This window comes from Vulpes lagopus, chromosome 14 (genome assembly GCF_018345385.1).
Source record: "Vulpes lagopus strain Blue_001 chromosome 14, ASM1834538v1, whole genome shotgun sequence".
Classification (NCBI taxonomy): Eukaryota; Metazoa; Chordata; class Mammalia; order Carnivora; family Canidae; genus Vulpes; species Vulpes lagopus.
This window is the reverse complement of record NC_054837.1, coordinates 10,346,673-10,368,723: the sequence shown is the minus strand read 5'-3', so window position 1 is coordinate 10,368,723 and position 22,051 is coordinate 10,346,673. Positions and strand designations below refer to the sequence as shown.

The following is a 22,051-nucleotide window of genomic DNA, read 5'->3' as shown; positions in this document are numbered from 1 at the left end:
ATTGATTCATTCATTCATTCATGAAAGACACAGAGAGACAGAGAGGCAGAGGGAGAAGCAGGCTCCATGCAGGGAGCCGGACGTGGGACTCGATCCTGGGTCTCCAGGATCACACCCTGGGCTGAAGGCAGGCACCAAACCACTGAGCCACCCAGGGATTCCCCGCCCTTAATCATATTTAACCTTTAGTTTTTAAACTTTTTTTTGGAACCTGGGAGGACCCATGACCACCACACTCGCCCACACCAAACCCTATGCTCATACCAACTGTCCCAGACTCAGCAGCCATGGTGGTGATTGCAGTATTTTATTAGGCAAAGAAATGTAGTTGTTTTCAACATCTCCTCTAAGAAAGGAAGCTCAAAAGGGGTGAGCCAGCCAAGCCTTGCAGAAGTTCTGCTTCTATCTGAACTTCTGCAGCAACTCGCAGATCTTCTCCTTGACCATCGGATCCAGTGTTGAACAGTCCCACTCTGCCAACTTCATCAGCCGGTCATGGGCCTCCCAGAAGAGGCCAGAGCCAATGGCCAGCTCCACCCTCATGCGCCACTCAGCTAACCTGGAGCTATTGAGGAAGACGTTATAGTTGCCTCCCATGGGCTACAGATAGATGAAGAAGAAGGAGTAGTCAGGCAGAAGGAGGGAGAGGGGGACCAGCCCTACCTATAGGTCCCCTCCTATAGCCTCAGGGGCTCTCCTAATCTGCCTCTACCAAGAGTGAGTCTGTGACCCACCCTACTCCCTGGCCTGGACAAGGGGTCAGACATTATGTGATAGATGTGGGGTGGGGACTGGAAGATCAGAATCTCCAGGATTCTTGGCCACTGGTCTTGCTCCAAGGCTCCTAAATCCCTCTCTGAGGTGACACCTGGCCCAGATGGCTCCCACTTCAGCATGAAACCTTCCATGGGTCCTGCCTTCTACTGGGAAATCCCTTATTCTCAGATGAAGGTGCAACGAATTCAGTTCTTTTTCCTCCACATTGAACCTTCCTCTGTAATCGGCTCAGGCCCTAGAGTGGGTGACCCAGCAGGTAGTCTAAGAAACATGCACCCAAAAAGCTTGGGGCACCCTGAAATGGGGTGGATGTGGGTGAAATGTGGGTTAGGGGTGAAATATAGGGGACTACACCACTTGGGCCAGAAACACTGGTTTTTCCTGGCGATGGTCTGCATTAAAATGGACACTTTGCATACTGGCCACAGATTACGTTGGCCTCTCAAGACATTGGCCAGAGTCTGAACTGGCCATCTCGCACACCAGCCAGGTCAGAAATGGCCACCCTCCCCTGTGTGTAGAAACCACATAAATGCCCACACCTGGGTGTGCCCCCAAACACACAGTGGATGCCCCTCAGACTCAGAGCTGTGTCTGGAGCTCTAGAAAAGAAGCACTCAGCTGGAAGGACACTTTGATGGCCTCTGTACACTTCCTGGAGACTCCAGACACTGGAGACTTCGCCAGCCTATAATCAAAGCATGGCCCCAATGGTCGCAGAGGAATCTCACTTGTGCCCAGGCTCTGTCCATCACCCCATCCCACTCCACACCTGCATCATCTCCACCAGGGCCACCAGGTCAGCCAGTGAGATGTGATCCCCGGTGATGAACATCTTGTCCTGCAGAAACTTCTCCTCAAAGAGCTGCATGTTTGTCCTCACCTCTGTCAACATCTGCTCTGTCTTCTCGGCTGGAACCTCCTCACCTGTGATCCTTGGGATCAGCATCTGGCCAGGGTGGGGGACGGGAGGGAAGAGGAGGCTGCACTCTAATAATCCCATCTGAACCTCCGCTCTTGGGATCCCTGGTGGCGCAGCGGTTTGGCGCCTGCCTTTGGCCCAGGGCGCGGTCTTGGAGACCCGGGATCGAATCCCACGTCGGGCTCCCGGTGCATGGAGCCTGCTTCTCCCTCTGCCTCTCTCTCTCTCTCTCTCTCACTCTCTCTCTCTCTGTGACTATCATAAATAAATAAAAATTAAAAAAAAAAAATGAACCTCCACTCTTCAGCACCCTTGTCTGCTGAAGAGGTGTTGGACAGAACCAAGGATGGAAAGTAGGTTCATCTCTTTTAGTGATTCTGGTTGGTAGAAGTAACCTGGGGCCACAATTCAGTGGGATTTTGAGATTCCTGCGGGGGCAGCCATGGTGGCCCAGGGGTTTGGCACCACCTTCGGCCCGGGGCCTGATCCTAGAGACCCGGGATGAGTCCCAAGTGGGGCTCCCTGCACGGAGCCTGCTCCTCCCCCTGCCTGTGTCTCTGCCTCTCTCTCTCTCTCTCTCTCTCTCTCTCTCTCTCTCTGTGTGTGTGTGTGTGTGTGTGTCATGAATAAATAAATAAAATATTTAAAAAAGAGAGAGAGAGAGAGAGATCACTGCGGGAAGGAATCCTGTAATTGGTTAGTGAGGTCTGTCTCAGGCATGAGATAAGCAGTAAGGGCACATACACCAGCTATGGGTCATCTTCAAATTTGGTGGTCTCTGTGGACCCTTCAACTCTGATGTTTTCTAAGTCAGTGAAATTTCTTGAATCCTATTCTGGCTTGAATAATACCAACCTCTCCTGGGTGCCCTTCCCCTTGTTTTTACAAGGCTTTTTCATACCCAGTGGTTCATTCTACACTCCCATCAGCTCTAGAAATCTAGGCAGGCAGGAGACGGAGCCAAGGAAATGAGGCTCAGGAAAGGAGGGAGATCTCCTTGAACTCCCCAGTGGTCAGCCCTAGCCTGGACCCCACTCACCTTGATCCAGAGGATCCTGCTCATGGGCAGCTGAATGGCAGTGTGCTGCCAAGCCATGAACTCATCCACACGGGCGCGAGTGTGCAGGTCTGGTGGGTACCAGTGTGAGGGTGTGCTGTACTTGCGGCACAGGTAGAAAAGGATGGCCACGCTGCAGAGAGAGAAAGTCGGGGGCATTGCTCTTGCCTTGCCCAAAACTGTTACCCCACCACCCCAGTGTGGCCTGGGCCCAAGGCAGGACCTCCAGCCAGAGATGGGCTCTGGGCACAGACTTTTTACTAGGGAAAAGATGAGCCCAAAGGATGCCAAGAAAAGCAGTCAGTCCACAGTCAGTAAGAGAAGAGAGGGAGACCGACAGGGTGAATGGGAGTTGCTAGATGGCATCAGAAAGGGCAGTCTAGGTAGTGGGAAACATGTACAGGAATTCATGTAAGAGGTAGCATGGCAGAGAAAAGACAGTTGGGGGCAGCCCAGATGGCCCAGTGGTTTGGGGCCTGCCTTCAGCCCAGGGTGTGATCCTGGAGACCCAGGATCGAGTCCCACATCGGGCTCCCTGCATGGAGCCTGCTTCTCCCTCTGCCTGTGTCTCTGCCTCTCTCTCTGTGTGTCTCTCATAAATAGATAAATTTAAAAAAAAAAAAATCTTAAAAAAAAAAAAAGAGTTGGTGGATGTGACCAGAAGAAGGATGGGGAAAATGGTCAGAGACAGCTAGAGATATGGTGGAGGCCACACAGGGAGGCCAGGTTATGGTGATGCGGGAGGCTATGGACTTAACCCTCAAGGTTCTGGCTATATAAGCAGGGGGATGAAAAAATCCACCTTGAATTTTAGAAATATCCCTTTGTCCTATAACTCTGTAGCAAGAAAACAAATAATCCAATCAAAAAAGGACTGGAGACATTTTTTAAAGATGTCCAGATGGCCAGCAGACACATGAAAGGGTGCTCAACAACACTCATCAGCAGGAAAATGCAAATCAAAACCACAATGAGGGAACACCTGGGTGGCTCAGCAGTTAAGCGTCTGACTTCTGCTCAGGTTGTGATCCTGGGGTCCCAAGACAGTCCCACGTCGGGCTCCCTGCATGGAGCCTGCTTCTCCCTCTGCCTGTGTCTCTGCCTCTCTCTGTGTGTTTCTCATGAATAAATAAAATAAAATCTTAGGAAAAAAACAAAACCACAATGAGATATCACCTGTGAGAATGGCTGTCATCAAAAGGACAAGAAATAACAAATGTTGGCAAGGATACGGAGAAAAGGGAACCCTTGTGCACTGCTGATGGGAATGCAAACTGGTGGAGCCACGGTGGAAAATAACATGGAGGTTTCTACATAGAACCACTATATGATTCAGCAATTCCGTTTCTGGATATTTATCTGAAGGAAACAAAAGCACTGTAACAAAAAGATATCTGCACCCTCATGTTCACTGCCACATTATTTAGAATAGCCAAGGTATGGAAACACTTAAGTGTCTATCAGTGGATGAAAGAATAAAGAAAATGTGGTGTAAATATACAATGGAATATTATTCAACCATAAAGAAGAAGGAAATCCTGCCATTTGTAACAACATGGATGGACCTTGAGGGCATTATGCTAAGTGAAATAGGTCACACAGAGAAAGAAATATACAGTGTGATCTCATGTATATGGGAATAAAAAAAAAAAAAACAAAGTCATAGATACAGAGAATACATTGGTGGTTGCAGGAGGCTGGGGGTGGAGGTGAAATGGGTGAAGGGAGTCAAAAGGTACAGATTGCAGCTATAAAATAAGTCACGGGGAAGTAATTGTGACCAAAGTCAATAATACTGTATTGTATATTTGAAAGTTGCTGAGAGAGTTGATCCTAAAGGTTCTTATCATAAGGGGGAAAAAAATCTACAACTATATGTGGTGATGGACGGCAACTAGAACTTACTGTGGTGATCATTTCACAATATATACATCAAGTGAGTCACTATGTTTTATACTTGAAACATAAATATTAATATAAAGCTGTATAGCAATTACATATTAATTTTTAAAAAATGGGATGCCTGGGTGGCTCAGTGGTTGAGCGTCTGCTTTTGACTCAGGGCATGATCCTGGATTCCTGGGATCGAGTCCTGCATCGGGCTCATTGCATAAAGCCTGCTTCTCCTCCCTCTGACTGTGCCTCTGCCTCTCTTCCTGTGTCTCTCATGAATAAATAAATAAAATCTGAAAGAAAGAAAGAAAGAAAGAAAGAAAGAAAGAAAGAAAGAAAGAAAGAAAGAAAGAAAGAAGAAAGAAGAGAGAAAGAAGAAAGAAAGAAGAAAGAAAGAAAGAAAGAAAGACCACTCTGGTAGTGGGTGGAGGGGTTCTGAGGAGAGCAGAGGCCACGGGGGTATGGGGAGGGTACAGACTGGAGGCACCATTTGAAGGAGATGGTCTTGCTCTTTGCTGGTGGGGGGCAGGAAAGGAGGAAATCAGGGTAGACACAGGTGTTTGAGGAATCTAGGATGTCTGGGGCCCTAGAGAGCCCTAAGCCAAAGTCTGATATGACATCAAAGTCCAAGATGCAGGTGCCTGCCCACCTACCCTGCACACATACACACACACACACCGCAGCCCCCAACCCTGCCTGCGCAGAGTCAGCAAGTGAGAAGGGAGCAAAGATGGATGGGGAGAAAGGAAGGGAGGTTGGGAGGGAGGAGGGAGGCCCCAAAGGTCCACCTCTCTAAGAAGGGGGGAGTTGTCAAGGAGGAAAATCCTAAATCTTAAACCATCTCAGTTCAACCCACAATAACCCTGTAAGATGGGTCCCTGTATGCTTACAATTGAGGAAACTGAGGCTGAGAAATATAACTCACTTACCAAAAACACACAGCCCATGAGTGACAGGATTGGGGTTTGACCCCAGCAGCCTGAGCCCGAGTCTGAGCCCAAGCCGGGGCACTGCTCTTGACCACCCGGTGTTGTGCACGACCTTGACCAGGACCAGGGGGTGGAGGGGATGGATGGAGTCAGGATGGAGTCAGGTCGGGAGGAGTGTGAATGGGCAGCAGAGGCAGGCAGAGGCTTGCCTCACTGGCCCAATGCCCCTCCCCAGTTTGCAACCTCTGGGAGCACTGTCCTTGGTGGCCAACCCCTGGGTCATGACTGCTCTGGGCAGACCTGTTGGTGGCTCCCAGTCCTGACTGGTTCCCCCAGGTTGTCTGTAGCTTGTGCCACTCTGAGCCCACAGCCCACTGCCACACTCTGTGTCTCTTTGTCCTGTGATTTGAGGTCCCCACTGCTCATTCTCTGGCATTAGCTTTCCCGGCTCCCACACCGGGAACACCAGGGCCAAGTAGGGCCCATCCACACCTCTGTATTTGCAAATGCCTCCTGCCACCCCTAATGCCACGGTAGCAGATCAGAGCTTGCTGTGCCTGCAGGAGCCCCATCTCCTGGGGACAGGTACCCTGGCTAGCATCACAGTTCCTGGCCTTCTGTCTGCCTAGCACCTCCTCCCCAACTTTTCTCATGAGGACCTGCTCTGTCATCTTTAATCCAGTGATTCTGGTGAGGGCGACTGGCAGTCAGAGGCCCCAGTGTGCCCGCCAGTGAGTGGCCCACAGGCAGGAAGGGGACTCAGACTAGGCCCATGCATGCCCTTCTTTGGGAACTTCAGATACCCTGAGAAGGAGAGGCTGATCCTTTTCCAGACAGACAGGGAGATGGCCAAAGGAGAGATTCAGTACCAGATTCCTCTGGTTGAGGGGAGTGGGCGGCGAGGGTCACTGGAGAAGACCTATGAGGGAGGAGCGGATTTGCCAGGCATGGAGAGCATATAGTTCCGAGATCCAGGCTGGGGAGCTAGGCCCACCAGGGTGAGAACACAGAGCCAAGAGAAGGCAGAGAGGAGGAGCCCTGGCACTGAGGTTGGGGCCTTGCTTGCTCTGGAGAGAACAGTGCGAGGGTGCGGCGGGACAGTCATTTGCTAAAGAGATAAGGGTGTGTGATTTGTGAATCCATGTGGCCAGTTCAGTAGGAACGCTGCCAGCTTGGACGGAGACGGACAGAAATGAAGTGAAATGAAGGGGAGTAAAATGAAGGAAGGCTGCTGGGCTTCTGTGACAATGGCCGACAGAGTTATCCAACTGCAAACTTGGGTTAGCCTTCAAGAAAAGGGAAGTGGGGGGGGTGCCTGGGTGGCTCAGCGATTGAGCATCTGCCTTTGGCTCAGGTCAGGATCCCAGGGTCCTGGGACAGAATCCTGTATCCGGCTCCCTGCAGGGAGCCTGCTTCTCCCTCTGCTTATGTCTCTGCCTCTCTCTCTGTGATTCTCATGAATAAATAAATTGTCTTAAAAAAAAAAAAAAAGAAAGAAAGAAAAGAAGAAAAGAAAGAGAAGGGAAGAGTGACCCAGAAGGAGGTTCAGAGGCCAGTAGGGCTGCCCTGCCACCAGCGGGCCTGGAGTGGGGCAGTGCAGGTGGGAGTTGAGCTTCAGCCTCCCTGGTTCCAGAGTGTGGAGCCACCACCCTATGGGCCCAGGGGACAGAGCATGGAGCCAAAAGGATGATTCTCAAGGCTTAAAATCTAAAGTGATTTACCCTGCTGGGTTCCAGACTTGCTTGGAATGTATGAGATTCTCCCCCCTTCCTATTTCTCTGTTTGGGAATGGGAATATCCACCCTGTGCATGTTCCTCCATTGCATTTTTTTTTAAGATTTTATTTATTTATTTGACAGAAAGAGAGAGCACAAGCAGGAGGAGTGACAGAGGGAGAAGCAGGCTTCCCATAAAGCAGGGAACCGAACATGGGGCTTGATCCCAGGACTGTGGGATCAGGACTTGAGCAGAAGGCAGACACCCAACTGACTGAGCCACCGAGGTGCCCCTCCTTATATTTTTTTGTATTTTTTTATTATCATTTTTAAGTAATTTCTACAATACCCAACATGGGGCTTGAACTCAAGACCCTGAGATCAAGAGTCACATGCTTCACCACCTGAGTCAACCCGGCACCCCTCCCCATAGTATTTTGGAAGCAGGACAACTCGTCCTCTGGTTTCAGAGGTTCACAGAGAGAGCGGAACTTTGCCCCAGGATGAATCATACCCTGGGAACGCCTGGGAGCTCAGCGGTTGAGGATCTGCCTTTGGCTCAGGACGTGGTCCTGGGGTCCTGGGATCAAGTCTCACATTGGGCTCCCTGAATAGAGCCTGCTTCTCCCTCTGCCTGTGTCTCTGCCTCTCTCTCTCTGTGTGTCTCTCATGAATAAATAAACAAAATTATTAAAAAAAAAAATCATGGGGATCTCTGGGTGGCTCAGAGGTTTAGCTCCTGCCTTTGGCCCAGAGCGCGATCCTGGAGTCCCAGGATCGGGTCCCACGTTGGGCTCCCTGCATGGGGCCTACTTCTCCCTCTACCTGTGTCTCTGCCTCTCTCTCTGTGCATCTGTCATGAATAAATAAATAAAATCTTTTAAAAATTATTTTAAAAAAATCATACCCTGAATCTCACCTATACATGATTTGGATAATGTAGACATTGGCATTTTGGGCTACAGGCTGATGCCAGAGTGATTAAGACTTTTGGAGGTGTTGGGATGAGTTGAATATATTTTGCATGTGGGAAGGACATGAATTTGGGGGACCCAGGGGACAGACCGTTATGGGTTGAATGGTGTCCCACAAAGATGTGTTGAAATCCTAATGCCCAGGACCTCAGAATGTAGCCTGATTTGGAAACTGGGTCTTCACAGAGGTAATCAAGTTAAAATGAGGTCTTAGAGGGGTGCCTTGCTGACTTAGTCAGAAGAGCATGACTCTTGATCTCGGAATTGTGAGTTCAAGCCCCACCATTGGGTGTAGAGATTACTTTAATAAATAAAAGTAAAAATAAAATGTGGTCTTACAGTGGACCCTAATCCAATATGACTCATGTTCTTATGGAAAGGGGAATTGGACACAGGGACACAGAGGGAAGGCAAGATGGCCATCTCCCAGGCAAGGAAAGCCTGAGGCTACCAGAACCTAAGACAGAGGCCTGGAACAAAGCTTTCCTAGCTTCAGAGGGAGCACAGCCCTACTGACACCTCGATTATGACTTCTGGCCTCCAGAACTGTAAGACAATACATTTCTGGGGGATCCCTGGGTGGCTCAGCGGTTTAGCGCCTGCCTTCAGCCCAGGGTGTGGTCCTGGGGTCCTGGGATCGAGTCCCACATCAGACTCCCTGCGTGGAGCCTGCTTCTCCCTCTGCCTGTGTCCCTGCCTCTCTCTCTCTCTCTCTCTCTCTGTGTGTCTCTCATGAATAAATAAAATCTTTAAAAAAAAAAAAAAGACAATACATTTCTGTTGTTCTAAGTCATTTAGTTGGTGATAATTTGTGACCACAGCCCTAGGAAAATAATCCAGGCCCTGGGCCAGCTGAGGTCCTGTGGGCCACTTAGAAGACATACTTCAGAGGCGATTATGACATTGCCTCTGAAACAGTCTGAAAAACAGTCAACCTCAAATCTTACCAAACTTCTACTTCCAATGACCAATTTACAGGAAACGAAAGGACAGAAAAACCATGTAAACATGACACAATAAGAATACAATTGGCAAAAACTCAGATTGTGGGAAATTCCACAAGAGGAAGGACTCGGATTCTTCAACCACAGCAAAAATGCAAAGGCAAGGGGTGCCTGGCAGGTTCAGTTGGCTGAGCATGTCCCTCTTGGTCTCAGGGTCCTGTAGGTGTGGAGACTATAAAAAAAATGCCAAGGCAAGAGAGGTGGGTCATGGAAGGGGCTACAGATGGAAAGAGACCCAAGAGACAGATCACCAGTTGCAATACTTGGCAGTTATTTGGAGTGGGATTGAAATGCACGAGCTACAAGCTATATATGAGATAGAGACTTTTTTTTTTGATAGAGACATTTTTATATAAATAATTTTCTTTTCTTTTTTTAAAAATATTTTATTTATGTTTTTGACACAAAGAGAACACAAGCAGAGGAGCAGGAGAGGGAGAAGCAGTCTCCCTGCTGAGCAGGGAGCCCAATTCAGGGCTCAATCCCAGGACCCTGAGATCATGACCTGAGCTGAAGGCAAACACTTAACTGACTGAGTCACCCCGGGCCCCTAATCAAAAACTTTTGAATACGAATAAGATAATGGTTGAAATCCAGGCATTATTGTTAATTTTACAAGGTGTCATCATGGTATTGTGGTGATACTTTTTTTTTTTTAAGATTTTATTTATTTATTCATGAGAGACACAGAGAGAGAGAGAGAGAGAGAGAGAGAGAGAGGCAGAGGCCAGAGACACAGGCAGAGGGAGAAGCAGGCTCCATGCAGGGAGCCCGACGTGGGATTCGATCCCAAGACCCCTGCGTCACGACCTGAGCCAAAGGCAGATGCACAACCACTGAGCCACCCAGGCATCACAATGATGCTTAAAAATATTTGTTTGTATGTTTGTTTGTTTGCTTGTTTGAGAGAGAGTGTGTGCGAGCAGGCAGGGAGGGGCAGAGGGAGAGGGACAGAGAGAATCCCAAGCAGACTCCATACTAGTGCAGAGCCTGAGGTGGGGCTCAATCTTACAACCTTGAGATTATGTTCTGAGCTAAAATCAAGAGGCAGACACTTAACCTACTGAGCCACCCAGGTGCCCTTGATGTTTGTTTGTTTGTTTTCAAAGAGCCCTTATCTCCTAAAAGTATTTTCCTAAACATTTATGGATGCAATGATGGGTGGTTGGCAGACAGGGGAATAGAGCGGGTTACAGGTGATGCAAAATGGGCTCCCCAAGTGGACCAATGTTGGAATTGGGTGATGGGTACCATGTGGAGTTTGTTATACTCCTCAATACTTAGTTTATTCTACTTTGGTATATATATATATTTTTTCATAGTAAATAAAAAATAAGCACTAGCATGAATCTCCTAGGAGGAGCAGAGATAGATAGTGGGAGTGGGGACCTCTGGAGAAGACTTACCTTTCAGATAAGATAAATCTTCCATCTTTGAGGCTGGGTAGCTTCTTCAGGGGGTTGATCTCTATGTATTCCTTGCTGTGGTGGTGACCTGAGAGGAACAGGAAAGGTCTGAGGGTGCTGGGACTCCAGGGAAGAGAGAACCAGGTCTCCCAGAGGCAGAAATGCCTTCCTCCCTATTTTCTCTAGGAGGGAAAACAGTCCCAGAGGAATACCATGGCTAACTTCAGGTCCAAGGGCCAGTCAGTGACAAAACAGGGATTAGGATCAAGACTCCTGACCCCATCCCAGGCTTGGTGACCAGGACACCCCGTTGGCTCACAGAAGTCAGAGCCCTCGAGCTCCCAGCTCTGGGCCTGAAGCCACAGCCCATGAATCAGCAGAACCCCTGGAGGCCCGGGTCCCACCCCCAACTCCTATAGATCCCTCTAAAAGGGACAAGGCAGCCAGGAGCCCCAGCCGCAGCACACAGCTGGAATCCAAAATAGAACCTCTCAAGGGCAATCAGTCTATGGGGAGTTTTGTTTTATTGTTGTGTTTTGGGTTTTTATCTCCTCAAGGTCATTACTTTACTTTTTTAACATTTTAAAATTTAAATTCAATTAATTAATGTATTATGTATTATTAGTTTCAGAGGTAGAGGTCAGTGATTCATCAGTATTATATAACACCCAGTGCTCATCACATCACGGGCCTTCCTTAATGCCCATCACCCAGTTATCCCATCCCCCACCGCCTGCCTCCCTTCCAGTGACCCTCAGTTTTGTTTCCTATGATTTAGAGTCTCTTACAGTTTGTCTCCTTCTCTGATTTCTTTTTTTTTTTTTTTTAAGATTTTATTTATTTATTCATGAGAGACACACACAGAGAGAGAGGCAGAGACACAGACAGGGGGAGAAGCAGGCTCCATGCAGGCAGCCCGATGCGGGACTGGATCCCGGGACTCCAGGATCCCGACCTGAGCCAAAGGCAGATGCACAACCCCTGAGCCACGCAGGCATCCCTCCCTCTCTGATTTCATCTTGTGTTTTTTTTTTTTTTTTCCTCTTTTCCTCTATGATCCTCTGTTTTGTTTTTGTTTTTGTTTTTTTCTGTTTTGTTTCTTAAATTCCACATATGAGTGAGATCATATGATAATTCTTTCTCTGATTGACTTATTTCGCTCAGCCTAATACCCTCTACTCCATCCATGTCATTGCAAATGGGAAGACTTCATTTTTTTGATAGCTGAGTGATATTCCATTGTATATATATATATAGCACATCTTCTTTATCCTTCACCTGTTGACAGACATCTGCGCCCTTTCCATAGTTTGGCTATTGTGGACATTGCTGCTATTTACATTGGGGTGCAGGTGGCCCTTCAGATCACTACATTTGTATCTTTGAGGTAAATACCTACTAGTAGAATTGCTGGGTCATAGAGTAGCTCAATTTTCAACTTTTTAAGGAAACTTGTTTTGTTTTAAGTAAGCTCTGCTCAATGTGGACTTGAACTCAGTTTTTCTTATTTTTCTTTTTTAAAGTAACCTCTCTGCTCAACATTAGCCTGAACTCACAACCCTGAGATCAAAAGTCCATACACTCTAGCAACTGAGCCAGCCAAGTGTCCCAATCTATTGGGAGTTTTAACCCTTCTGCAGCCAGCTGCCTCCAGTTGGAAACATTTCTGGGGCTGGGTTCCCACCTCATTTCAGAGCGCCTGGTCTCCTCCACTATGTTCTAGAGACTTCTGCTTCTGCAACCTGAGCCTTTACGAATCCCCTCCATGCTTGGGATAGCATTGGAGGCCAGCACCCTGCACCTCACTCAGGGTCTGTGTCACCCTGAGCAGGTATGGACGGAAGCAATGGCCTTTTTTTTTTTTTTTTTTTCGAAGCAATGGTCTTGACTCAGGTTTGGATAACCACACACTTCTGCAACCTTTGTCAACTGATCAGAGGTGCTCCAGCTAACAAGGTGTTACCCTCTCACGAGAAAAAGCCGAAGGCACTGGATGGGAGACGGGAGGACACTCGGCAGCTCTGCCTTCCACTTTACCTTATGAGAGTCTGTTCCTTCCCTTGGGAAACATTTCTTCCCCTGTGGACTTAAGGAGGTGGAGTCTCCTCTGCATCTCAGCTTAGAGACACCCTGACCTTGTGCCCTGCCCCGCTCCAGGGCCAGACCTATGCAGGGCAGCAGGAGGTGCCTACCTTTCAGCAGATCCACAAACTGGAAGTCAAAGGGGATGCTGTTCTTCTTGGCAAAGATATAGACAGCACGGCAGGATGCTGACAGGAGGTCCAGATAGAGCTCCAGGCCCATGTTGAGACACACGTTGGGCACCCCCACCAGCCACAGCTGCCACACTCTGAACCTGGGCCTAGATGCAGCCTGAACCCCTGGCTCTGGCCCTGGCCCTGTGCCTATCAACTTTCTCCAACCCAAGCCCAGAACCCCACATTCTAGAACTTCTTGTTTCACTTGATATTGTCATGGGGCCAGGAAGCCGGGAATTCTCACAGCAGCAGGGGTTCTGGGAAGACTCAGGAGTAGACTAGAGGGGCAGCCCGGGTGGCCCAGCGGTTTAGCGCCACCTTCAGCCCAGGGCCTGATCCTGGAGACCCTGGTTCAAGTCCAACTCGTGCTCTCTGCATGGAGCCTGCTTCTTCCTCTGCCTGTGTCTTTTCCTCTCTGTGTCTCTTGTGAATAAATAAATAAAATTAAAAAAAAAAAAAAGGAGTAGACTAGAGAGAGGTCCCTGGCTTAGGGACAGGAGGCATGGGCCACCTGCAGCCCTGCCCTACCCCTCCCTCTTGGTGCATGTGCATGCCGGCGGCCTGTGTAAGAAGGACTTACACATGGGAATTCTCAGGGCCAGAACTTCATTGCAGAATGCAACCCAAGGGGCTCTGCAGGGTCCAGAATGAGGATGGGGCAATGAGAACCAACCACGGAGGGTTTCAGAAGTAGGGATTGGGGGTAGGTATAGGTCAGTCTAGCCTAGACTATAGCAAAGAAAGCATTGAACAGGAGCCTGGGGAGTAGCCAGGGCACTGGGGACAATGCCACCAGGGTGCCAGGGGTTGGCCTGCCAGGCTATGCAGAGAAGCCCAGAAACTTCTGGCCTGGCTTGGCACTGGCAGTGGCCAGTGGAACTCAGCACCTGGCAACTCTGGAGGGTAACTGGACACTCGGGGAGGCCTGGGGGCTGCTCACTCTCGGCTGTGTCATCGCGGGAGATCTCTTGGCCCTCTAGATTCTGCTCAGAAGTGGGGCTAAATGAGGCTGGAGACAAGCAGAGGACATACAGCACGTTTATTGTGGGCAGGAGAGTGCAGGGGAGCAGGCCCCGTTGTCGCATCCCTCTCAGCCGAGCCTCTCCAGCAGCCGATGCACCAGCTCCTGGGCCAGCTTGGGGTCACGCTGGGCGTCTCGGGGGTCCCGAGGCTGTAGCACAAGCTTGTGGGCCTCCTGGACGAGCTCAGGGCCCAGAGCTGCCTCCACTCGGGCTCGCCATGCTGCCAGCCGGGGCCAGTCTCGGAAGAGGTCACAGCCAACGGCAGTGGGCTGGGGAGACAGGGTAGCTGGAGCAGGGGGCTCAGCCCAGGACCCAGAGTCCCCCTCAGAGGGCAAGCAGGCAAGAGAGGCTCACCTGCATCAGCTCCGTGAATGCCATCAGATCTGCCAGGGAGACCTGCTCGGTGGCCAGGAAGGGCTTGGCAGCCAGGACCTCCTGATCCAGGTGCTGCAGAGCTGGTCTCAGCTTGCCCATCAGCCGATCTAGCCGCTCCTGGTCCACAGGCTGACCCGAGAAATGGGGCAGGAGGGACTGGGCCGGGGACAATAAGAGGCAGCTTACCCCGGACTCCTCCGAATGTCCCAGGCACCTGGCCATCCCTCCTTGGCCACCAGCCCTCCCTCCTAGCGACACCCCCCGGGCTCTGTATTCAGAAGGATTCTGAGGAGTGGATCAGACACAGGAGAAGAGGCCTGTGATTACGGATGTCCACTTGGGATGGGGTGGGCGGCTTGTATGCCCACCAGTTCCTTCCAGCCTGGGGGCTCCAGCTCCTGCCCCGGCCCACACGGTAGGGCAGGGCGGCTCACCTTGCATAGGTAGACATTGGTAGCAGGCAGCTGGACGGCGGTGTGTTGCCACGCCAGGTACTCGTCCACACGGGCCCGGGCCTGCAGCTCAGGCGGGTACCAGTGCTCTGCCGTCTGGTACTTGCGGCTCAAGTAGAGAAGGATGGCCACGCTGTGGACCCGGGGGGTGGGGGGTGGAGGGCGTCAGAGATCTCCCCACCCTCAGTGCCAGGCAGGCTCCCACAAGCAGGGTGATTTGACTGTGTTTCTCTCCAAGGCCACCTCCAGGGGAGGAAGTCCCCATCCCCTCATCCGCAACCCCCAACCCCCTCCATGGTTGCCCCCCCCCAACTGCTCCATTCCTCAAATGCTCCCCCATCAGCCCACATTGCCACCCCCCTCCCTACCATTACCCCAGCCAGCTCTCGGCCTCCAGGCCCAGCTTGCTGGCATCAGGGTCTTACTGAGCAGGAAGGGGAGGAAGGCGGCCTGCCATGGATGCCCTGCCCAAGGGGTCTCCAAGTTCCCTCCCAGGCCAGTGCCTGGAGCCCGGGGGAGGGGATGGAGGAGGACCCCCTTTTTTGGTCCCCCGCCCCCAACCCCGGGCTCCTGGTACTTCGAGACCAGTTTCTGTTCTCAGGCAAGTCCCAGGAAGGGGGGTGTCATGTGACTCCTCCATTTTACAGAGGAGAAACCTGGGGCATGGAGTTCTGTGACCTGTCCAGGCCGAGAGCAAGGATGCGAGGAGCTGGGATTCAGAGCCCAGTGCAAATCGGGGGCTCTCAGGTCCCTGGCCCCTGTGGCTGAAAGGCCAGGTCCAGGACATCTGGGGAGGTCCAGCCTCGAGCTTGGGTCTTCCTGACTGGCTCCAGCCCCTTAGTCCAGCCCCCTGCCTCCAAGCTGGGTGAGCTAAAAGGAGGAAGTGGGGGCCTCAGGTTTCTGCTTTCCTCCCTTCTGCTCCCCCAGCCCTGAGGCCTCTGCAGACCCCAGGACCCCATTACCTCTCTGCCAGCAGGAAGTCCCCATCTCTGAGGGCAGGTACCTTCCCCAGAGGGTTCACCTTCAGGAATTCAGGCTTCAGGTGCTCCCCTGAGGGGTGGAGACCATGAGTGGCTCAGCAAGTTCGGGCCCCTGGACACCCCCTCCACGGAGCCCAGGCTAGGCTAGTCAAGGCTCACCCCGGCCTAGCTCCACAGGCCGCAGCTGGAAGGGAATGCCATTTTTCAGGGCGAAAATGTAGATGGCACGACAGGGGGGTGAGTACAGGTCCAGAAACAGCTCCGGCGGCATGGCTGCACCTCCAGCTGCCCTCACCTTCTCCACTCAGGCCTGTGTCCAGGGCTTGGTTCGGCCCCTCCAAAACGGGGCCTGAAGAAATTCGTTAGCCTCGCGAAAACCTACTTCCTCTGAGCTACGTAAGAGCTGGGCTCCCTGCCAAGCCTCCCCACCTCCTGTCCTCTGTGGAATGGAGGCGGGCTGGGCGCCCTGCCAAGCCTCAACACCTCCTGGCCTCTGTGGAACAGAGCCGGGCTGGGCACCCTCAGCCTCGCCGTGCCCCCTCACCCAGTGTGGCCACACTCCCCAGCCTTGTCCATTTGCCTCTTGGCCTTCCTCTTGGACTGTCCTGTGTACTTCCAGAACCCAAGTCTTGAGAGGCTGAGGGCTGGGCTGCAGGCAAGGCCTCCATGGACCCAGAGAACAGTCATGGGTGGGTTGGGAGTTGGGAGCTGGGGCCTAGCACCCACCCGGGCACATGCTAGCAGGGTGGGTCATGGAGCAGGTAACAGCCAGAGCAGACCTGAGCCATGGACTCCCAGGAAGCTGCCTCAGCCTCATTCTGTGACCTGAGGAGGTCAGAGCCACTCCCTGGCTTTCTTGACCCATGCATGACCCATTGTCATGCCTTCCCCACTTCACAGGAATTGAAGTCTCCCAGGCAGGACTTTTAGGGACAAATTCCATCCTCTACAAACACACATACTCATAGGACATGTGACTTGGGCAGGGTTGTCCCCACCCTTGGTTTCAAGGACAGTTTGCGGCCTGGCCCAGCTAGTGAAGACCCCGTAACCCTTGGCCACTCTGACTGGACCAGGTGGTCCTAGGGCTGGGGCAGGAAGTTCTGGGAAGGAGGGACTGGGACAAGGCACAAAGCTGACTCCTGCTGAGGCCCATGTCCTTCCCAAGGACAGGCTGGAGAAGGAGCACAGCTCAGACTCTTCCCCAGTGGAGAGGTAGGGTGGGCCTGGGCCACCCCCAGGAGCCAGGCTGTCCAGAGCCAGCCTTCCTGGAGCCCAGACAGAAGGGAGGGAAGCCAGGCAGGTCAGCAAGCCTCAGACTCGGCCTGCCCAGAGCCATCAGCGAGCCCTGGGCCCAGCACCCCAGGAACTGTAACTCAAGCCTGCACAGAGATCCTCCAAGCCAGCTGGGTTTACCACATTGGACGGGGGCCACTGCCATGGGTAAAGGAGAGGAGTGAGAGAGGGGAGGGATAGACAGAGGGAGAATAACCTGGAAGCAGGCTGGGAAGACAGAGGGAGGAGGGCAGCAAGGAACTCATATCTTCATTTACCCATTCATTTATTCATCTAGCAGAGAGTGAGACTCAGAGACTCAGACAGACCAAAAACAGTGGAGGGAGAAGAACAAGGGTAGGGGACCAGAGAGGAGACTTTCTTATGTCTCCCAGCCTCCAAGGAGGACCTATAATGTCCTCTGCGAGGTCCCCAGGAGGGATTGACAGCCTGCGCCAGGACCTTTGGGACGAGGTTGAGGGTCCTGGCACAACCCTGCACCCAGGATACCCTCCATTCGCTCTTGCCATGCCACCTGCATGACCACCCTTCCCAACACAGCACAGTCCTGGGGTTCATGGGCAGGCCAGTACTGAGGCTTTGATTCTGGGGACACCAGCACAGGAGGCAGGGAGAGCCAAGTCATGGACCCCACCTGAGACCTAAGGCTGCCACAGGACCTGAGGGAAGTCAGGGAGGGATCCCACCTACCCCCTTCCAGGGGCAGGCAAGAGGTGGGGGTGGGAAGGTTCTCCATCTGTTGAACAGAGATGGTACCCCCTGCCCCCCCTAGGCAGGGTCAGTGGAGGGAGGCTGGGCTACTGTTCTGAGCTAGTGGCTTCTTCAGCACCATAAGGCCCGCCAACATCACCTGAACTAGAGACCAAAGCTCTGCCTCAGAAACTTGTCTGTCCCTGTTCCTGGCCAGCTTCCTCCTGGGCACCTGCATACACATGAGCAGAACCAGCACCTGTCTGGTGGGGGAAGGGGGGCTCAGTCTGCAAGCCTCCACTCTCCAGCACCTTGGCCCTGCTCTCACCTGTCATATTCCCTGATCACCCACCTCACCTGGGTCCATACGGGCATGCCCAAGGTGTCCTGGGCACCATCATCAGGCCAGCTCGAGCCCTCATTCACGTGGTCATGGGCCTACAGGCAAGATGGCATCGGTAGGCCACCATGTGGTGTTTGCAGGCAGGGAGGGGGCAGTGGACTTGAGGACCTGGTACCCAGCCATTCCCACTGCCCTCAGAAGCCTGCAGGCCCCTAGCAGAAGTCTCTGCCATTGATAGGTTCCCCTTCGTGCTGTCCTTGCCCCGGCCATCCTGCTCCATGCCCCCATCCAGCGGTTGGGTAATGCCCCTAGCTGGTCACATACCTGGGCAATGACAGTTCCTGGGAACTAACACCCCACCCCTCAGCATGGCTCCAGAGCCCGGTGCTCATCTCGCCGTAGTGACCTTGGCCTGCCAGCATGCCCTTCACCATGCCCGGCTACTGGAAAGCCCCAAACACATTCCACCTCCCTGCTTCCAGCATTAATTCAAGCCCTTACCTCTGCCAAGACCAATTCGGGATTCGAGGTCACTTCCAGAATCTCTTCTGTCTCTCCTCCTGGCAGGCAACCTGAGGATCCTGCTACCCCCCACCTTTGATGGTACCCAGCATGGCTAGTCTAGCTGTGGCCACCATCCAGGACATAGTTCTCACTGACACTGAACTCAGAGTGACTCTTCAACTCTACTTTCATTTACTTCTGATATTTTATTGCAACGTCTGTTGGAAGCAAAACCATCCAATTGTGAACAAAACGTAGCTGGTGTGGTTCTAGAAGGCACAGGCTGCCTCCAGCCTCAACCCTCTGGGGAAAGATGAAAAAGGTGCAGGAAAGCAAGCAAGTGTGAGGACTCTCTGAGAGGGAGGCCACCGGCACAGGATCTAAGAGGGAAGACAGCCACCAGGAACCCCCAGGGCAGGACAGATGTGACAGGGGAGCCGCTCAAGGCTCAAGCCAGGAATGACATAGGATGGGTAGAGCAGGGGCACAAAGTAGGAGCCCGGAAAGATGAATTCCAGTGGCCGAGGTTAAGGACCCCATTTGTTGGTTGGCAGTGACATCTACTGTCACCTCCAAGAACTGCAGCCACATGAGCCATGTGACTTAGTATGGAAGGTCCTGAGAGACTGGGGACCCTGGCCCTGTCCTAAAAAAACAAATCACTTGACAGAAAAACAGATGTTGGCAAATGGAACCGTGAGTAACTTCAAAGTGTTGTGTGCTTTGACCTGTGCAGTTTCTGTTAAATAAGTGCAATTTCCCAAAAGTTTTGGGTTGAGGCACATGGTTGATAAGAAGGCCTTGGTTTGTAAAACAGGTTGTAGGCCTTGTGATGATTAAAGACGCTGCGTTCTTTCCTCCAGAGACCCCCCACTAGGATGCTAGCGAAACCAAAGAGTTAACAGGGTAGGTAGCATAGCTCAACTCTTCCCCCCAAACTGTTTATTCTCTGTCACCTTGTTTCTGTAAGATAATATTCATGTTTGACAGCAAATGTTAATTTAGTTGTTTTGCAAGAACTCAAGGTTTCATAAAGAAGAAAACAGAACCTAGGACCACTGACTTCCCCCTTGGGCACAACAAAATGAAATTGACCCTCCCACCCTCAGCAGCTTCCCGAAGCTGATCTTGAGTCACCTGACTCTTGTCCCCTTTACCCAGACCCTCTTTCACTGGCCTTTAAATATCCCTGACCTGGGGCACCTGGGTGACTCAACCTTTGGCTCGGGTCATGATCTCAGGGTCCTGGGATCAAGCCCCACATTGGGGCTCAGTGGGGTGTCTGCTTATCCCTCTGCCTCTGCCACTCTCCCTCCTCTTGCTCTCTCTCTCACTCTCTATCTCAAATAAATAAAATCTTTAAAATAAGTAAATAGGGCAGCCCGGGTGGCTCAGCGGTTTAGCGCAGGCTTCAGCCCAGGGCAGGATCCTGGAGACCAGGGATCGAGTCCCACGACGGGCTCCCTGCATGGAGCCTGCTTCTCTCTCTGCTTGTGTCTCTGCCTCTCTCTCTGTGTCTCATGAATAAATAAATAAAATCTTAAAAAAAAAAAAAAAAAAAGAATCTGAGGGTTTTTTCCTTTGTTCATTTGTTTTGTTTCTTAAATTCCATATATGAGGGATCCCTGGGTGGCGCAGCGGTTTGGCGCCTGCCTTTGGCCCAGGGCGCGATCCTGGAGACCCGGGATCGAATCCCACATCGGGCTCCCGGTGCATGGAGCCTGCTTCTCCCTCTGCCTGTGTCTCTGCCTCTCTCTCTCTCTCTCTGTGACTATCATAAATAAATAATAAAAAAAAATTTTAAAAAAAGACATGGATGGAGCTTCATAACATTATGCTAAGTGAAATCAGTCACAGAGGAAGACAAATAGCATATGATTTCACTCATATATGGAATTTTTTTTTTAAATTTTATTTATTTATGATAGTCATACAGAGAGAAAGAGAGAGGCAGAGACACAGGCGGAGGGAGAAGCAGGCTCCATGCGCCGGGAGCCTGATGTGGGATTCGATCCCGGGTCTCCAGGATCGCGCCCTGGGCCAAAGGCAGGCGCCAAACCGCTGCGCCACCCAGGGATCCCCTCCATCCATGTCTTTAATAATATTCATATAAATATGTGTGTGTGTTATCTTCTTTATCCATTCATCTATCAATGGACACTTGGGCTGCCTCCATAATTTGGTTGTAGTAAAAATGCTGCAATAAACATAGGGTTGCATATATCTTTTTGAATTCATGTTTTCAGGGGCTTTTCAGTGGCTCAGTTGGTTAAGTATCTGCCTTCGTCTCAGGTCATGATCCAGGGTCCTGGGATCAAGCTCCACATGGGCCTCCCTGCTCAGTCAGGAGTCTGCTTCTCTGTCTCCTTCTGTCCCTCTTCCTTGCTTGTGTTCTCTCTCTCTCTTAAATAAATAAAATCTTGAATTAATGTTTTTATATTCTTTGGGTAAATACCCAGTATTGGAATTACTAGACCATATGCTGGTTTTTAACTTTTTGAAGAACATCTGGACTGTTTTACAGAGTGGCTGCACCAGTACCAACAGTACACGAGGGTTCCTTTTTCTCCACATCCTCACCAACACTTGAGAAGGTGTGAGCCTTGTCCCTTGTATCCTTGTGTGGTAGCCTTTTGAATAAATGCTTTCCTTGCCACACACTCGATGTCTCAGTGATGGGCTCTGCTGTGTGTTGGACAGGTGAACTTGGGTTCAGTCACACTAGCATAAAATAGAAAGGTGTACAAATAGAAAGAAAGGAAAACAGGAGCAGGGCTTTGGTGGACATGCGTTCAACAACTGAGAGATGAGATCTAAAGCAGGGATATGGGAAGGAGCCCATCTCCAGGCCCACAGGGCAGACATACGGGCTACAAGAGAGGGGCTCAAATGGTTGAGCCCCCAGAACGTCTCAGGGAAGCCAGCAATATCCATCCGTATCCCAAACACGATGCTTGGGTATCAGGGCCCTTCACAAATGACACAAGAGGGTCACAGGAGAAGAAATGCAAATGGCTCCTAACACTTGGAAAGTACCCCGTTTTGGGTTGCCTGGGTGGCTCAGCGGTTGAGCTTCAGCGGTTGATCTGCCTTCAGCTCAGGCTGATCCTGGGGTCCTGGGATTGAGTCCTGCATTGGGCTCCCTGCATGGAGCCTCCTTCTCCCTCTGCCCGTGTCTCTGTCTCTGTGTGTCTCTGAGTAAATAAAATCTTTAAAAAAATTACTGTAGCCCTTGAAATATCATCTATATCCTTTAGTAGTTTGCCATTCTTTTTTTTTTTTTTTTTAGTCATTCTAATTGATTTCTGAACATTTTGTTGCCCTAGTAACAATCTTATATATTGACTTGTTATCTGCGAGGTTACTTTGGTTAACTATGAGGAGTGTTACTGGACATACTTTGATTATATACATATGACTGTGTAATAAAACCAATAATTCTTGGTTTCTTATT

General features: G+C 51.1%; 2 protein-coding genes across 2 annotated transcripts; both read right to left on the bottom strand.

Annotated features, from left to right (window-relative positions):
• Window positions 1–291: 291 nt before the first annotated feature.
• On the bottom strand, window positions 292–13,177 carry LOC121475780 (glutathione S-transferase theta-4). Its single transcript, XM_041729340.1, has 5 exons — window positions 12,870–13,177; window positions 10,678–10,765; window positions 2,739–2,889; window positions 1,550–1,726; window positions 292–600 (listed from the first exon to the last, which is right to left on the bottom strand). The coding sequence occupies exons 1-5, from the start codon at window positions 12,979–12,981 to the stop codon at window positions 403–405; spliced, it is 726 nt and encodes a 241-aa protein (XP_041585274.1). The 5' UTR covers window positions 12,982–13,177; the 3' UTR covers window positions 292–402.
• A 780-nt stretch (window positions 13,178–13,957) lies between these two features.
• LOC121475779 (glutathione S-transferase theta-1-like) lies at window positions 13,958–16,159 on the bottom strand. Its single transcript, XM_041729338.1, has 5 exons — window positions 15,924–16,159; window positions 15,747–15,834; window positions 14,767–14,917; window positions 14,312–14,488; window positions 13,958–14,226 (listed from the first exon to the last, which is right to left on the bottom strand). The coding sequence occupies exons 1-5, from the start codon at window positions 16,033–16,035 to the stop codon at window positions 14,026–14,028; spliced, it is 729 nt and encodes a 242-aa protein (XP_041585272.1). The 5' UTR covers window positions 16,036–16,159; the 3' UTR covers window positions 13,958–14,025.
• Between the last annotated feature and the right edge of the window lie 5,892 nt (window positions 16,160–22,051).

Excerpts from the sequence above, each read along its gene's own strand:
- LOC121475779 (XM_041729338.1), bottom strand. The coding sequence starts at position 16,035 with ATGCCGCCGGAGCTGTTTCTGGACCTGTACTCACCCCCCTGTCGTGCC. Across the intron at positions 15,835-15,923 it reads GCCTGTGGAGCTAGGCCGGG|GGGAGCACCTGAAGCCTGAA; the intron begins GTGAGCCTTGAC and ends TCCACCCCTCAG. Across the intron at positions 14,227-14,311 it reads CATTCACGGAGCTGATGCAG|CCCACTGCCGTTGGCTGTGA; the intron begins GTGAGCCTCTCT and ends CTGTCTCCCCAG.
- LOC121475780 (XM_041729340.1), bottom strand. The coding sequence starts at position 12,981 with ATGGGCCTGGAGCTCTATCTGGACCTCCTGTCAGCATCCTGCCGTGCT. Across the intron at positions 1,727-2,738 it reads GCAGGATCCTCTGGATCAAG|ATGCTGATCCCAAGGATCAC; the intron begins GTGAGTGGGGTC and ends CACCCTGGCCAG. Across the intron at positions 601-1,549 it reads CCCTGGTGGAGATGATGCAG|CCCATGGGAGGCAACTATAA; the intron begins GTGTGGAGTGGG and ends ATCTATCTGTAG.